The sequence below is a fragment of the Piliocolobus tephrosceles genome, chromosome 10 (genome assembly GCF_002776525.5).
Source record: "Piliocolobus tephrosceles isolate RC106 chromosome 10, ASM277652v3, whole genome shotgun sequence".
Classification (NCBI taxonomy): Eukaryota; Metazoa; Chordata; class Mammalia; order Primates; family Cercopithecidae; genus Piliocolobus; species Piliocolobus tephrosceles.
Genome location: NC_045443.1, coordinates 1,168,455 through 1,185,588, shown reverse-complemented (window position 1 = coordinate 1,185,588; position 17,134 = coordinate 1,168,455). Strand labels below are relative to the sequence as shown.

Sequence of the window (17,134 nt, the reverse complement as noted above, 5' to 3'; positions counted from 1 at the left end):
AGTCTTGCTCTGCTGCCCAGGCTGGAGTGCAGTGGTATGATCTTGGCTCACTGCAACCTCCGCTTCCCGGGTTCAAGCAATTCTCCTGCCTCAGCCTCCCGAGTAGCTGGAACTACAGGCGTGTGCTACCATGCCCAACTAATTTTTCTTTTTTTTTTTTTTTTTTTTTTTGACTTCTGGTTGCCCAGACTGCAGTGCAATTGTGTGATCTCAGCTCACTGCAATCTCTGCCTCCCAGGTTCAGGCGATTCTTCTACCTCACCCTCCCAACTAACTGGGACTACAGGTGTGTGCCACCACGCCCAGCTAATTTTTTCTATTTTGTAGAGACGGAGTTTCACCAAGTTGGTCAGGCTGATCTCAAACTCCCGACCTCAGGTGATCTGCCCACCTCGGCCTCCCAAGGTGCTGGGATTACAGGCATGAGCCACTGCACCCAGCCCTATTTGTTTATTTATTTATTTATTTTAGACAGAGCCTTGCTCTGTTGCCCAGGCTAGAGTGTGGTGGTGGTATCTCGGCTCACGGCAGCTTCTGCCTCCCAGGTTCAAGCGATTCTCGTGCCTCAGCCTCCCGAGTAGCTGGACTACAGACAGCCGCCACCATGCCCAACTCATGTTTTGTATTTTTAGTAGAGCGGTGTTTTGCTGTGTTGGCCAGGCTGGTCTCAAACTCCTGGGCTCAAGTGATCAGCCCAGGTGCTTTGGGAGCACTTGTCCTCCCAAAGTGCTGGGATTACAGGTATAAGCCACTGAGCCTGGCCCCAAATTTCTCTCTTTTTTTTTTTCTTGAGACAGAGTTTCACTCTTGTCACTGAGGCTGGAGTGCAATCACGGCAACCTCTGCCTCGTGGGTTCAAACCATTCTCCAGCCTCAGCCTCCCAAGTAACTGGGATTATAGGCGCCCACCACCACGCCTGGCTAATTTTTGTATTTTTAGTAGAAATGGGGTTTCACCGTGTTGGCCAAGGTGATCTCGAACTCCTGACCTCAAGTGATCCACCTACCTCAGCCTCCCACAGTGTTGGGATTACAGGCATGAGCCACCGTTCCAAGTGAGCGCAGCTATTCACCTCCCGGATAGGGAAACGGAGCTTTACCAGCAGCCCAGAAGCCCCATTTTGCCCTCTTCCAGTCACTGCCTTGCTTTCTTTTTTCAAAAGTAACTACTGTCCTGTCTTCTATTCTGACTTTCATAGATTTTTTCCTGTTTTTGAACTTTATGTATGTAAAGTTCACAAATGGAATTGTACTGTAAGTGGAATTGTACAGTTTCTATTTTAAGAAAATTGACTGAAGTATTAGAACATATAGACATGTAGACAAGTGCACGTATCATCCATGCTCTGCTTGATGAATTTTCAAACCAAACACATCCACATAGCCAACATCTGAATCAAGACAGGACATTGCCAGTACCTAGAAGGCCCGGCTGTGTTCCTTGCAGTCATTGCCATTCCCTGCCCTCCTTCCCACTACGGAGCAAACCACTTTTAACAACACAGATTGGCCGGGTGTGGTGACTCACTCCTGTAATCCCACCACTTGGAGAGGCCAAGGAGGAAGGATGGCTTGAGCCCAGGAGTTGGAGACCAGCCAGGACAACATAGTGGGACCCTGTCTCTACAAAATAAAAATAAAAATTAGCTGGGTCTGGTGGTGCACGCCTGTAGTCCCAGCTACTTGGAAGGCTGAGCTGGGAGAATCATTTGAGCCTAGGAGGCCCAGGCTGCAGTGAGCTGTGACTACGCCACTGCACTCCAGCCTGGGCCACAGAGCGAGACCCTCTCTCAAAAACAAACAAACAAAAACAAAGCCACAAATTTGTTTTTATTGTTATGTACTTTTTTGCAATCCTACAGTTTGAACTCTTTGTATCTTACTTGAATTCAGCATGGTTGTGGGGTTCGTTCGTGGTGCATGCAGCAGTTGCATTGCTGTATAGTTTTCTTTTGCATGAGTATGCGGCAATTTACTTTTCTAGTCCTTTCCTAGTAGACATTTTGGTCTGTGTAGCTTTGGATGTTGTGAATGGAGCTGCTGTTGGCGTTCTTCTGCTGTACATTTGCGCTCATTTTTGTTGGGAATCATTGGGTGAGAAGATAGGTACATGTTTAGTTTTAGCAGGTTCTTCCTGTGTTCCTGTATGGCTGTGTTCACACCCCACGTGGCATTGTGTAAGTTCCAGTTGTTCCGTATCTTTGACAGCACTTGGTATTGACGGTCTTTCAGAGTTTTCAAAGCTCATTTCTTTTTTTTGAGACAGTCTTGCTCCGTCGCCCAGGCTGGAGTGCAGTGGTGCGATCTCGGCTCACTGCAAGCTCTGCCTCCCGGGTTCAGGCGATTCTCCTGCTCAGCCTCCCAAGTCGCTGGTGTCTGCCACCGTGCCCAGCTTTTTTTTTTTTTTTTTTTTTTTTTGTATTTTTAGTAGAGACGGGCTGTTACCCAGGAGCTCCTTCAATTTTTTTTTGTATTTTTGTATTTTTGCCGTGTTGGCCAGGCTGGTCTTGAACTCCTGGACTCGAGTGATCTGCCTTGGCTTGCCAAAGTGCTGGGATTACAGGCATGAGCCACCGTGCCTGGCCAAAGCTCATTTCTTTTTAAACTACTCATTTGTCTTTCAATGTAGATAATGAAATCTACACTATAATTTTCATTTTCAGGTCAAAATGTAATCGTCTTAATCCCTCATATTCAAACAATTACTCCATCAGCATCAGTTTTATGAATTGAGAGATGTTTTCCCAAGTAAAAACATTCTGGATTTCTGTAGGAATCCGTGTGGAAATGAAATCATTTGCCCTGTGCCATGCAGCACAGCACCCGTTCCCATGTCGAGGAGACGCAGGACCAGCCCCGTCCTGGAAGATTCCTTGCAGCCTTGGCTGGCAGCCGACGTCCGTGCCTCCAGGTGTTGCTCCCTCTGTCGTCTGAAGGGTCCTTCGTGATGCCACAGCGTACCCGAGGCTCCCTCAGTGACGAGTGCTCTTTTCAGGGGTGGCCCTGGCAGAAAGGGTTGAGAAGGTGCGGACCTCCGCGGAGACCGCGTGCGCTCATTTCCGTGGAACAAGGACCAGGAGGCAGCACAGACAGACCCAGCTGCCGAGGAAAGATTCCAGTTCGATTTTACAGAACATCTGCCCTAAGCAAAACCAAAGGATTCCTTTTTATCAAAACTTCACTAACACAGAAGGGTATACATAAAACATGATATTGTTTGGCTTCTCCTTCTCGTAGAATTACAGATACTACTTGGAAGTTGTAGATCCTTTGCCTCAGCAGGACCTAGAAGGCGCAGTGGATGGAGGGTATCAAATGCGATTTTCCAGGAATCTGTACCTGTGAGTCAGGGAGAAGCAGCGGAGGCCAAGAGCCAGTTGAAGGAATTTTTTTCTCCTCTCTTTCTTTCCTTACTAGTTGCCTCTTGAAGTGGATTTAAGTAAAGCGAAGAGACAAGATTTTGAACCATCTGTGGAAGAGGCAAGATCTAACAGCTGCCGACCGAACATGGCCCCGGGACACCCACAGCTACGGGAGGTGACCTCCCCTTCCAGACCAAGCCATGCTGTGATCCAGGGGGACAAGGACTGCAGCTCCCGGTATGCGGCCCAAGTCCCCTTCCTTTCCTCTCGGCCCCTCCTGTGTCCTTGGGGCTGCCTCCACTGCCTCCTTCAGCGCCGGCCAGCCGCGTGCGTGCTCCCAGGAGCCATGGCTGTTACTCAGGGGCTCCTCTCTCCGTTGGTCCTCTCATGCAGAAGCCCGACTTCATCCACCGTGGAGAGCGAGGCCACGTACCAGCGGAAGCTCCGGCAAAAGCAGCTGCAGCAGCAGTTCCGGGAGCGGATGGAGAAACAGCACGTTCACGTCTCCACGCCGTCAATTGAGAAGCGTGAGGGTGTGTGAGACGGTGGGAGCAGAGCCCTGGGAGGTGTCTGCAGGAGGAAGTCTGGCCGCAGGGTCACCTGATTCTCTGCCAGTAACCCTGTGGCCGGCTCCAAACCAGGCCTCGCTGGGACTTCTCTCCTGCCACACACAGGAGATGAGCCCAGGAAATTCAGATATTTAAATCTGCCATACATTTTCCCATTTCTAAAGACAGTGATTTTTTTTTTTCCTGTAGAACTAAATGGGCCTTGATAAAATCTTCTAGAATTAGCAATTTCAGGGTAAATAACTTTTTTTTTGCTTCAAATACTTCGGCCATCTCTACATTAGAAAGCCTTGGCCAGGCACGGTGGCTCACATCTGTAATCTCAGCACTTTGGGAGGCCAGGGTGGGCGGATCACTTGAGGTCAGGAGTTTGACACCAGCCTGGCCATGATGGCGAAACCCCATCTCTACCAAAAATACATAAAAATTAGCCAGGTGTGGTGGCACATGCCTGTGGTCCCCCCTACTCGGGAGGCTGAGGCAGGAGAATTGCTTGAATCCAGAAGGCAGAGGTTGCAGTGAGCCAGGATCGTGCCACTGCACTCCAGCCTGGGCAACACAATGAGACCTGGCCTCAAAAAAAAAAAAAAAAAAAAATGCAAGCCGTGTTTCTGAGATGTCTTCAAATACAAGGCAAAATTGGGGTTGAGAATAACAGGAACCTTTGGCAGATGGTTTATCTATCAACTTTAGTTTATTTTGGAGTCCAGATTCAGTGGGAACCAACCGTGATACAGACGCCTTCCTCTCTTCCTTCTCTGTCTCCCCTCCTGTTCTCTCCTGCCCGTCCAGGGGTAGGTAGTCCTTACTCAGAGCGGAAACAGAGAGAAGCCTTGTCCCAGATCCGTCGAGCTTTTGCCCAGATTTTCCCTACGAATTGTGAAGAAGATTCAGAGGACTGGCTCCGTGGTTGTGCACTGATGTGCCCCTCAGCACTCACAGGCGGAAATTAACGTAAAAACTCAACAGAACCACTTCCTGTCCTGTGGATGTCCTGACCGAGTTACTCCAGATGTTTAGCTTCTCCACCACTGCAGAGGCTCCCGGGTAGACTGTGGAGGAAGCTGCCCTCCAGGCCTTTCCCGCCCCTTGGCAGACAACCTGAGCCATTGTTCTTTTAATCCATTTCACACATCAGGTTTTGCCTTAAGATTTTGTTTGCTGGTTTGTTTTCAGACAGGGTCTTGCTCTGTCACCCAGCCTGGAGTGCAGTGGTGGGATCAGGGTTCCCTGCAGCCTTGACCTTCCTGGGCTCAAGTGATCCTCCTTCCTCAGCCTCCTGAGTAGCTGGGACTACAAGTGCATGCTACCACTCCCGCTAATATTTTATTTTTTGTAGAGGAGGTGGGATCTGGAACTCCTGGTTTCAAGTGATCCTCCCACCTTGGCCTCCCAAAGTCCTGGGGTTACAGGGGTAAGCCCCTGCGCCTGGTCAGATTTTAGTTTAAGATTTTGTTTGAGCAAGGGTTATGGCTATAACAAGCAAGCCAGACACTGGACTAGATGGCCTGTAAGAACCCTTTTACTTTTGCTAGGAAAGGAGAAAAGAAACTTGTCTTTCCCACTGGTGAGAAGAGTTCAAACCACAGACAGATCTGTAGGTGGGACTGGGACTCGGGAATCCGAAGTTCTTTTTACTGGCTGAGGCAGCGCAGCCCGAAGCGGTGTTGTCGGGAGAGTGTGCCCTCTGACGAGAGGGGAGCGGACTCAGCTCTGAAATCCCATGTAGTGATGTGATTATGACTTGTCCTTTCTCTCCTCTGAACCGTAGCAGCGCCTCCGGCCCCTCCTCTGACGCACAGCACTCCTGTCACTGCCGTCGCAGAACCACTCCTGGAGAAAGACTTCCTGGCAGGAGTGACTCAAGAACTAATCAGTAAATACCTTGAAATGCTTGTAAGCTACTGTGCTGTATGTTTTTAGTAGCCACAGAATACCTTTCAGGCAGCACCGAAGGCCTCATTTCCGTGGGGTTTCGTGGAGGGGTTCTCGCTGATCGCGTATGTCCAGTTTCTCTTCCGTCCTAACCGAGGGGAAGTGTGCTTTGAGGGGGAGGGGAAAGAAATTCCAGAAACTTCCAGAAGGAACTCAGGACATGGAATTTCTGATGGCCAGTTTTTCCAGTGCTTTCTGTGAGAATATTTCATTATTTGCTGATGACACACTTTCCCTTGACCTCCGCAGAGACTCTTGAAGACAACTCTGAAAAGTGGGCTGTGACTTCACATGCAGGGGATGGTGTGGTCAAGCCCTCGTCTAGAGCAGACCCAGCCCAGACTGCTGACACACTAGCCTCGAACCACCAGATGGTGACCCAGAACGGGACTCCACACAGCCTTTGTCACCAGAAACCACAAGCAAAATCTGGATCTTGGGACCTCCAGACTTACAGCACTGACCAACGCCTAACAGGTGGCAGAGAGGTGTTTGGGCACAAAAATTAAAGGGAGGTCCTAGCTTTAATTTAATTCTGGGAATTTTTGAGGAAGGATGACATTTCATTTAAAGTTTGATAGAACAGGGAACTTCTATTAGGGAATGGCACCACACGTAGAAGATAATTGGTTTAAGAGCCAGAACTTTTCCTTTGGGCCCCTGACTGCAGGTGCAGCCCTTTTCAGCTCCTGATAATAGCAGGAAGCGGAAGTGGAACTGCAGGGAGAGCTTTCCCTCGTAGCAGCAGGTCTGTCGTGAGCACGATGCCACTTGGTCGAGGAGAATCATCTGCCTTCCTCCTAACAGTAATTCTCCTTCTTGGGCTTAGTCTAGATTAGGATCATTAATATAATCCAGAAATCATTAGCTGTCAGTTTATTTTAAAATCATGGCAGCTACCTTTAAGCCATTTTGTCTTCCGTAGGAAACTGGGAGTCTCATAGGAAGAGCCAGGACATGAAGAAAAGGAAATACGATCCATCTTAACTGAGGCGCAGGCCACGTGAGTGGACTCTGTCACAAAGGGACTTTGGAAAACTGCTTTTTCGTCATGAAATCGTTCATCTCTCCTGGAGAATGAACTTGATTGCAATTTAGCTTGCTTCATTCTGAACCTTACCAAGAGGATCTGAGAGCGCACTGCAGTTAGAGCTGAGCACTTTTGGAAAGCTGGTCTGCCACTCTGGTAGGGAGAGGCTCGCGACAGATGAAATAGCTTTTCTGTGGCTTGTGAGGCTTCCCACTATTTATTACTAAACTATTATGTTAATACAGATGGACATTTCAGGAATCACCAATGGCTCCCTGCCCTCAAGCAACATAGGCCGGACCTGGCCCTAAGCACCTGCCTCAGCAATTGCCTACATTCAGCTGTTTTGCATAACATCTGCCTTCTTTCCTTTAGGGTCCACGCCTTTAACGCTGTCCACATTACACACTGTCGATCACGGCAGGAAAAAGGTTGGAGTAGTGCTTTTACTAGTTCGTATCAATCCAGGTTACAGTCGTCATTTTATATAAACTCTAATTTATGGGATTACGACGTTACAATCCTGCATTCTTTGAAGACTTCAAGACTGACATTTTTTTCCTAAGGAAGGAAATAATCATCTAAGACTAAGAAAAAAGGCTTTTTTGTTTGTTTGTTTTTGAGACAGAGTCTTGCTGTGTTACCCGGACTGGAGTTCAGTGGTGCAAACACAGCTCAACCTCCTGGGCTCAAGTGATCCTCCCACCTCTGCCTTACAAAATACAGGGATTACTGGTGTGAGCCACTGTGGCCAGAAAAGGCATTTTTGAGAAAGCAAATCGTATACCTTATAACAAAATAGAATATATATATTGCATAGCCCCTTACCTGAAACGCTTGAAACCAGAATTGTGCATTTTTTGAGTATTTGTATATACGTAGTGAGACCCTGGGGATGGGACTTCACCTGTGTTTCATATATGTACCTCATACACATAATTTTTTGCATGAAACAACGCTTGTGTATAAGAGATACTGCAGCTGAAGGGGACTAGGTCTTTTTTTTCTCTTAGGGTCACTGAATAAGCTTGTATGCCTGGTGCTTTGCGACTTGTCACACGAGGTCATGTGTGGAATTTTCCACTTCTGGCATCATGTCAGTGCTCAGATATTTTCGGATCTCGGAGCATTTCAATTAGGGGGATACTCAAACACAACTGTTTCTACTTCCCCATTTCAGATGTGAGATGTAACCCACTTTGACCATAAATTGGCTTTTCATAGTGTTCCGATGTTTCATAATTCTCCCCAAATAATGAAGTTTGCAATTTTACTTTTTTTTTTTTTTCCCCAAAGGTGTCTGGCTCTGTAGCCCAGGCTGCAGTGCAGTGGCGTGATCTTAGCTCATTGCAACCTCCGCCTGCTGGGATTCAGGTGATTCTCCCGCCTTAGGCTCCCGCGTAGCTGGGATTACAGGCACCCACCAAGACGCCCGGCTAATTTTTGTATTTCTGGTAGAGGAGACGGGGTTTCTCCATGTTGACTAGGCTGGTCTCAAACTCCTGACCTCAAGTGATCTGCCTGCCTTGGCCTCCCAAAGCGCCGGACTCACAGGCATGTCACCGCATCCAGCCACTTTTTAAGACTTATTTTGGGGCTTGGCTGTGCCTAATCTTGAAGCAGTGACTTGTTATTTTTTGGCTCACAGACCCATTTGGGAAGCTGTGGACCTGAGATAAGGAAGTCTGAAAGTACTAGCCGGCAGCCGACCATTTCTATTCCTTTGGAAGATGAAGAGGCAGCAAAAGAGCTCCCAGGAATTAGGAATCCAGTTATAAATTGCACTTAACTCAAAACAGTGCCAATGTGAATGTGAAGGAATTTTCTGGAAATGAAACCCCGCAGCTCAACAAAAGCAAGTTTGGTTTATTTGAATGGTTTCATTAAATAAGTCTACAAAGGTAACAAACTGAAGCACAAAGCGCAATCTTACAAGAAGCGCAACACCCAGAGTTAGTGCAAAATGTACAATTAACGGCTGCTGAGAAACCCCCGAAGTTTGAGTTTTTATTATTTTTAAACAGTGTACATTGTTAAATAATGTAAGGAAAACATTTCTAATTCAGAAAGTTTTTAATGTGGAAAAAGATACTCAAAGTGTACTATTAACACAAAAATAATTTAAACAGTTCAGTAGCACTAGTTCATTCCTCTAGGCTTCAGTTATTTCATCCACAGGAGGATGAAATCAACAGTAAATAAACCAGTTCTGACTTTTTGTGCATGAGTGAAAAGATGTCAAAATTATTAAACCCAAAGAACAAATGAGAATGTGCCGCATCAGGCTCCCTGCGCCTCTGTATAAAGGATGTTTCACTCTTAGGCGGCCCCTTTCTCAGCTACTCAGCCCCTGCTTGGTTCTATCCTTACTCTCTCCACAAGAAATAATATAAGCAGAGAATAAATAAGTCAATCGTTTTACAGCAGGGGTTGAAGCCCCTGCCCCTTTTCCTTTCTACCTTTTAAAACCCTTCGGCTCTCATTTGCATATTTAGGGCCATAGACCAACTTAATAAGGGAAGCAGGGCCCTTAAGGAATGAACAGGGCACGGGAGCCTCCAGCCTCTTTCTGTGGTGGTGGTGGTGGTGGTGATTTCCGGAATATGCCATTGACGTGGGTAAAAGGTTGGAAATATTTTCAGTTTCCCAACTAAGAGTCAATAAGCACCCCAACATTAAGAGTCCTAGCTTCTTTGTCTGTCTTCAGAGATAGCAAAGATCCTAAACCTAGCCAATTAGGACAGTATTTCCGGAAAGCTCTGAAAATAATAACTACCCATTACACGTAGGCATAGCACTAAATAACACTGATTGGTTGCAGTTATTACTTACGGGGAATATTTATTTGAAAATGTGAACATATTAGTTGTACTTCTAGAAATAAAGGTGGCACAATAGATGATGATCCTGCAACCATTTGGACATCATAAAGGAAATGAGTAGGAATAAGTATTCTTTCCTACAATGAGTAATTCAGACGTGGAAAGATTCAGATGTGGAAAGATTCACTTTCCACAAAATATAGTACCCCAAGCTGAGAAATGCATGGCACATGTGCAACAAAGGAAAACAATCCAAACAGTTTTTCTGAGAGCAACTTTCTCCATCTGTGACTTTTCACTATCAGGTTCCCCAACTTGAAAACTAGCCCCCACCCCCTTCTCTTTATGTTCAATTTCTTCTAGGTCACGTCTGCTCAAGCCTAGCTCAAGTAAGAAAGGTTTATATGACAGTCACTGGCCAGGCATCACGTATCTTCAAAACAAGTTTGTTTCCTCATTCTTCAGTCTGTCTGTCACCCAGCACACACCATTCTTTTCAGTTGCCCAATTTTGTTACAACACCCCCTCCTCACTATTCCTGAAACAGAACGTTCTGTTTTTAACCACTGATGCCAACTTAACTTCCCACCCTACTCATCTTACACCTGCTCTAGACAAAGTTGTTGAAGGACTTAAAAAAATACTTGTTCAATTTCCCTTTGGCATAACCACTGCTGGACTGCTGGGGTCACATGGACCTAAGATTTCCTTCCACATGCCCTGTATTGATCTGGGGTCTGATAAGCTGATGCTAATGGCAGAAGCAATAGAAGTCCAAGGCACTAAAATGTCCAGCAAGCAACACTGGGAAACAGAAGTATTCAAGTACAGTAATTTATACAATTTTACATTCACATTTATTCATCTAATACAATGGAAATACAAAGGAAAAAGTTAAAGTGTCTCAATAAGTAAAGGACAGAGCTAGCTTTTTTTGGAACTTTTTAAACGTTTCATATTTTACTCTTAAAACTACTGTTGTCCAACAACATTTTATATATCACAGTGTTTCCACATCAAAACTGATGGCAAAGTTACATGTCCGCAGGGAACTTAATTTTTTTTTTTCCTAATTGCTAATGCTGCAGTCAAAGCTGCTAATATCTTTTGCTTAAAGCACTAATGACCTATCATAAGAAAGAGTTGCACCCCAGTCCCCTGGTATTTTTCACTGGGTTCTAAAGAGCAAAGAAAGACAAAATAAAAAAGAGAGGGGGTAAAAAAAAAGGGAGGAGGGCAGGGTAGGAGAGAGCCCAGTAGGTTGTTTTTGTCTCTTGTGGTTCAGATTCTTGAGGGAGTGAGGGATTTGGGGCATGAGCCCCACCCACTCGGAAGTACAGATGGGTTGGATTTGACGTTGAGTTCTCTGGCTTCCTGATGAACAAGACTTTCCTAGCCCTCATCCTCACTACTGAGTACAGATAAACAGGAAAGCACGGTCTGAAGCTGCCCCTTTACAGAAAAGCTGTTCTTTCCTTCCTCTCCCACTCCAATAACTGGAGCGGGGGAGACTCTCCATTCTGAGGGCTCAATGCAGTATGAAAAACATTCCCTTCTGGCAAGAAATAACCAGTTAAATGCAGCACTAGTAGTTAGTAAGTATACAGGCTACTTCCCCCCCACACCCCCCGCCCCGCATTCCATCTCCTGCCCCCAGATCTACTGGGCTCATGTCTCTAGGTCTACGTGGTCCGCAGGTTGGAGCCTGGGGGGTTGCTGATGGATTTCTGCAAATTGCTGATGTTGAAATTCTGCAAGGAGGCAGTTCCCACAGGTTGGAACTGGCCAATCGGCTGTGGTGCTGGGCCACCCGTCCCACTCCACTGGGCGCCAAATGGGGTAGCTGGAAAGCCATACTGCTGTGGGGGGCACATAGACTTGGTGAAGTGACCTAGAGAGGTAGCTGATGCGGCAGAGATGGGGGCAGAGCCACCCAGGTTCGAGGTCATGGAGATGCACAGTTGCCCGGGTGCAGAGAACTTCCTTGCCATTCCAGGGCCCTGAAAACCAAACCACATGTCAAGTGTGGTGTGGGCCACGGGTATAAAATGTGTGGCGCTAACATACACTTCTAGTCTAATCCTGTAAGATACAGCAGAACAGTCTTCTGTAGTATTTATTGGCTCTTTATATTTACCAAGTAAGGGTGAAAATAATCCTGATGAGAGGGGAGGGACGTCATGTGCATGCGTGTGTCTGTGTGTGTAGTTCAGGATGACGAAGGAAAAACGAAGAAGAAAAAGTTGAGCTGACCAATAAGAGGTTAAGAATTCAGGGAAGGAAAAATAAAAGGTACCTGGAGGATTTCTGCCTTGTTTTTCTAAAGTGTTAAAATTCATGAGCTACTGAAGAAGGTCATGGTGTAAGACGTTAAGCAGCAGCAGCCTAGTTGTTTATATCACCTCGATTCAGGTGTGTGTTACGGATTCTCCATGGCAAAAGAGAGACTTACCTCATAATTCATGTGCCCTTTGCTTCCTCTCCTGCCTGAGAGATTCATGGCATCTCGGGCCCAATTGTCTACCAACTTGTGCAAGTCATCTGTGAATGTGCCCTTCCGGCTGGACGTCATGGCAGGAGGCTGAGCTTGGGCGGCTTGGCTGTTCACTGTTGCCCCAACAGTGTTTGTGCTGCTGGTCCCTATTATAAGCAACAGAATACAAGCATTAAAAGAAGCCTAGGTTACAATTTCGGGAAGAGGGAAAACTTCACGGGATGATGAATGGCAAGCCACAGAATGGGAAGAGGATGAATTGGGAAGCCATGCAAGAAGGGAAGATTCCAAGGTTTTGTTTAGCCATTTGTTTTGGTATAATGGGGTGACGAAAAGTTTCTCTTCAGTAGCTGCTGATAAGGCTGAACAACTCAGGATGACGGTAGGTACACAGGCAGGGGCCTCTCTCAGTCCATTCACAAAGCACCTGAGAACTGGAACTGCTCGCCAGTACGCTATCCCCAACATCACGTTGCTGATGGACGTGTAATACGATCAGCAAGGCTAGTTGCTCTGGAATTTTGCAGAATGCAGGGTAAAAGAGTGCACTGGGCAGGGTTAAAGTAGGAGTAGGAAAAGATGCTTGGCTAAGGAGAAGGGGGGTTTCCAAACCACGTGGACATCGCCACAATCTTTAGCACCCCCCCCCCCTTTTTTTTTCTTCAGATGGAGTCTCACTCTATTACCCAGGCTGGAGTGCAGTGGTACGATCTCAGCTAACTGCAACCCCTGCCTCCCCGGGTTCAAGCGATTCTCCTGTCTCAGCCTCCAGAGTAGCTGGGATTGCAGGTGTGTGCCACCACGCCCAGCTAATTTTTGTATTTTAGTAGAGATAAGGTTTTGCCATGTTGGCCAGGCTGGTCTCAAACTCCTGACCTCAGGTGATCTGCCCGCCTTGGCCTCCCAAAGTGCTGGGATTACAGACGTGAGCCACCGCGCCCGGCTTTTTTTTTTTTTAAGGAAGGGTCTCTTCTTTTTCTGTCACCCAGGCTGGATACAGTGGCACAATCACGTCTCACTGCAGTCTCAAACTCCTCCTGCCTCAGCCTCCCAAGTAGCTTGGGACTAGATGTATGCACTACCACACCCAGTTAATTTTTTAATTTTTTATATAGACAGAATCTCCATATGTTGCTTAGGAACTGCTGGGCTTAGGCAATCCTGCCATGTCAGCCTCCCAAAGAGCTGGGATTACAGGTGTGAACCACCATGCTCAGCCTAGCCATTCTTTAAATAGAGAGAGGTAATAACAGAAGTAGCATGCTGTGTTCAGAAGAGTTTTTCACTTGGACCCATAAACATGATTTTGCAAACATAAACTTGGGAGGGGTTAGCCTCTTCCAATTTCCCATGAGTAAAGAACAAGATTATTCACGAGGAAAGGACTATATGGTGTGCCTGAATCTTTCAACTTCAGGAAGACATGGTTTTCCTGAAGATGACCTCAGTTTCAATTGGCTCAAGGATTCCCACCGCTTCTCCCCACTCTTCCCAGAACAGCAAGCACTCCCATGTAGAAGCGACAAGAAAATGCAGCTGAGGCAGGTGCAAAGGGGAGGAGGAAGCTTTGCGGTTATGATGAAGGAATTCTATTTCTATGGTTTGATGAGAAAGGAAGAAGGAGTCTTATGTCCTGCCTGATTTCGGCTCTGCTGGAGGGCACACTGAAGATTATTCGAGGAGGCACGTTTTGGGGAAGAGGGAAAGAAGAGTCATGGTCTTGTCTATTTTCCTTACCCCCCACTGTCTTACCAGATCTCACGTTACAGAATAAATAAAAGCGACTAAAGTCCGTTGTGAACCACTAGTCCTTAAAGGCACCCAAGTAATGCTGGGGTGAGTAAGTGCATGCGTTTCCTGCTTTCCAGGTCAAAGCAGCACACCTAACACAACCCTGCCACTTAAAAGCCTGTTACTGACCATCACTCGTCTCAAGTCAAGCTTATATCCTACCACCTGGGGAATGGCACACACAAGCATGTCTGTGCTGGAGTAACAGCTAATTCTGAGGTGAAGCTGCAGAGTGAGGAAGGTCACATGCTTCCTACCACTATGGCAAGACATGGAACTACTGCAGTGTGAGTGTCAGCTCACTTCTTGGTGCCTGCTGGAGCCACAAGGGGATTGCTATTGCACATACAGTGTGAAGGGAAGAGTGAGTTCCCCTACAGTACAGGAAACCCAAGTGGAGAAGTATTAAAGCACAGAAAACAGACTTCCATGAACAGCAAATGTGAGAGAGTGGTGAAGGGGGAAGCACAGGCAATGAGGATGGGCAGTCGTGACAGTGAGCGACTCAATCTAGAAAGCAAGCGTATCACATGCAGGGGGATTGTCATCCTGTTTGAACAATTATTGCTCGGTGAGCTTGATGTGAGAGACAATCAAAACAAAAAACAAATAATCACAGGGGAGCAGGGCTGTCAAAAGCTAAACACAAGAAGCTCAGGAGACATGACCATTGCTTATCCACACAGAGCTCATGCTGGGAGACACACCCTCTGTCTGATGCTGCGAGGCCCCTTTAGAACCAAATTTCACTTTTCAGTTTAACCTACATGACCTCATACAAGAGTCTCTTCCCATGAGGAAAGAGAAATCATGAGGAAGAGTCAACCATACAGTTAAACCTTCACATTCTGGCTGCTGTATACAGTCCTCTCATTAAAGAATGAAACAAACCTATCCTTTTCTAACCAGAAATTAACTCCTAAGAAAAGGAGACTTGACTATAAAAGCTGTAGAAAGGTCTTTGAGAGGATATGCTAACTTCTTAACCTTTTTTAGTTCTTCTGAAAAGCCCTAGTAAGTAGTACAGACTTACCCCCAAGATTCATTTTTAAATTTCCTCCTGCCATTATAATACATTTCCCTACTCCCACATCACCAGATCCTAGTAACAATAACCTAGTATGAACCATAACTTACAGCCCAGCATCCCAAGTACAGAATTTCCTGTTGACCCTACCTAGAACACTGTAAGTGGCCTTCCCTTAAAATACGAGAAGCCATGGTCTAAGAAGACAAACTCTAGAAAGTGGTGTTTTTCTCCTCATCAGTCTAGCACACATCTCCCACTTCAACGTGAACAACGAATGGGAGGGCATGGATTTTCGCATGCTTTCATCACTGCTGAGTTTCCAGCTGGGGTAATGACACTGCCCGGCACATATGTGCTTGACTAAACGATCGCTCTCCGGTAGGAACCCAGGCATCCCTGGTCTCCCTGTACACATCCATGGCCATTCCCAATCCATGTCTGTCACAAGCTAGGCTCACATGGGGTTATCACTGAGGGCACCGACTATGAGATGATTTCTCAATGAAGCATGTTAAATATCTATTAGAATAGGATACAGAGCTAGATGGAAGTTAGGAATCAGGGAGCTATGAGACTGCAGAGTTGAAAGAACTCGTGGTTAACAGGCTTTGCAATCAAGGACCAAAAATAACAGAAAAGATAATTACTACAGAGCTGGTTGCAAGGACAGACTTTTTTCACCATCTTCCCTGAAGCACAAAGAGAGAAGCAATGTGTTAAAGATAAAGAAACATCAGTGTAAAATATTTAGAATCTCCAAACAGCACACAAACGCCCAGCAAGAGAAAGCAGGAGGGGAGACAGATAGGTAGGACCTGGTAGCTCTTGAATAGATACAGTTCTACAGAATGTTTCTAACTGGCTGTTAGCCTTAACATGATTATCTGATGAGCTGTGTTACCTGGCTGACAGATGTTGGGTTTCTACACCCACTCTCTGTATCTAAAAGAGTAATGCCCTGCATTGAGGTTCTGGAATTGGAGAGGAACTCCAGTCTCTCAGGTCTCACTGCTTGAATTTCAAATACCCAAGCAGCATTTCCACTGATCCTGTCCCACTTCCTGTTTCTCCAGCTGGGCTGTTAAAAAAGCACTCGATTAAATGCATTAGCAATCCCACCATAGTAGACTGACAGTATCACTGTTACAGTTTGAAGTTCATTTAAATTGGCTACATTTCCACATCCTAGATACATATACTAACCCCTTCCCTTCCAGAATAATTTTTAAAAGTACGCGGAAAACAAGCAACCTCTGAACATAAATATAGCAGTAAGCCAAGCCGTGCTTCCAAATCATTATCTATTTTGAGAGGATAGAATATACAACTCCAGCTAGTAAGGTCCTTACTCTTTCAAGTACCTGTTTCCTTTCCATAGTTCAAGTCTGTCTCGGGATTTGTTCACCAGGCTTATATGATGTATCCTGATGTGACTTCAAAAGATGTAGGGCCTTTCATTTTACGCCCAAAGGGAAGTGACAAGATTCAATATTTCTGACCAGTTTCATTTGAACCACAAGGGTAATACCACCTACCTTTAAAAGTGGGATGAGAATTTATGGAATTTAATTAAAGTGGTATTTGTCACATTATATTTCAGAAACAGAAGCTTTGGTTGTCTTTCTTCCCTGTCAGGCACTTCAGGCTGTAGACCACAGGCCTGACATGTCACATTCTACTTTAAAAATACTCAGCTCCTACTGTTAATGTCCTTGCAACCTTCTAGGTGGACATGCAAATTAAATGTTTATTCAACTGTCAAAGTGCTAATATGCACAGTCCAGGAAATCTGACCAGAAGAATTATTGATCTGAGTCCTCAAAAATAAAAATTAAAATTAAAAAATACCACACATGCCTGGAAAACTATCGAATTGGTTAATGCCTTCCACCCACTTCTTTGTTAAAGAGCCTGGGACTAGTGAATGTGGGGGAAGTCAGTAAAAGTAAAAAGGCGGTCTTTTTACCTGCAATCCATTACTAATGCAGGTAAAAAGAATGCTAGAAGGATTACAACTGTGTGAGGGAAATGGAAGTTAAATGTGTTATATACTTCGCTTTAAATGTGGTCACTACAGAGGACAAAGGGAGGTATAAATTCT

General features: G+C 45.8%; 2 protein-coding genes across 17 annotated transcripts in view; one reads left to right on the top strand and one right to left on the bottom strand.

Annotated features, from left to right (window-relative positions):
• Positions 1–10,908, top strand: part of RAD52 (RAD52 homolog, DNA repair protein) — a 35,500-nt gene extending 24,592 nt beyond the window's left edge. For 3 of the 5 annotated variants that reach the window (XM_031936255.1, XM_031936257.1, XM_031936256.1), the window contains 4 exons: positions 3,418–3,895; positions 5,703–5,807; positions 6,116–6,343; positions 6,792–10,901. In XM_031936255.1, the coding sequence (XP_031792115.1) occupies positions 3,418–3,895; positions 5,703–5,807; positions 6,116–6,343; positions 6,792–6,853 (873 nt within the window). In that variant the 3' untranslated portion in view covers positions 6,854–10,901. Of the gene's footprint in view, positions 1–3,417; positions 3,896–5,702; positions 5,828–6,115; positions 6,344–6,791 lie in introns of all 5 variants that reach the window. The other 2 variants (XM_023182985.3, XR_004229152.1) reach the window with 2 other exon arrangements.
• WNK1 (WNK lysine deficient protein kinase 1) overlaps positions 1–17,134 on the bottom strand; it is a 182,481-nt gene that overhangs the window by 11,672 nt on the left and 153,675 nt on the right. For 8 of the 12 annotated variants that reach the window (XM_023182978.1, XM_023182979.1, XM_023182973.1 and 5 more), the window contains 2 exons: positions 12,171–12,358; positions 10,790–11,718 (listed from right to left, as the gene is read on the bottom strand). In XM_023182978.1, coding sequence (XP_023038746.1) covers positions 11,401–11,718; positions 12,171–12,358 — 506 coding nt within the window. In that variant the 3' untranslated portion in view covers positions 10,790–11,400. Of the gene's footprint in view, positions 1–8,742; positions 11,719–12,170; positions 12,359–17,134 lie in introns of those variants that run through there. The other 4 variants (XM_023182977.1, XM_023182976.1, XM_023182984.2 and 1 more) reach the window with 3 other exon arrangements.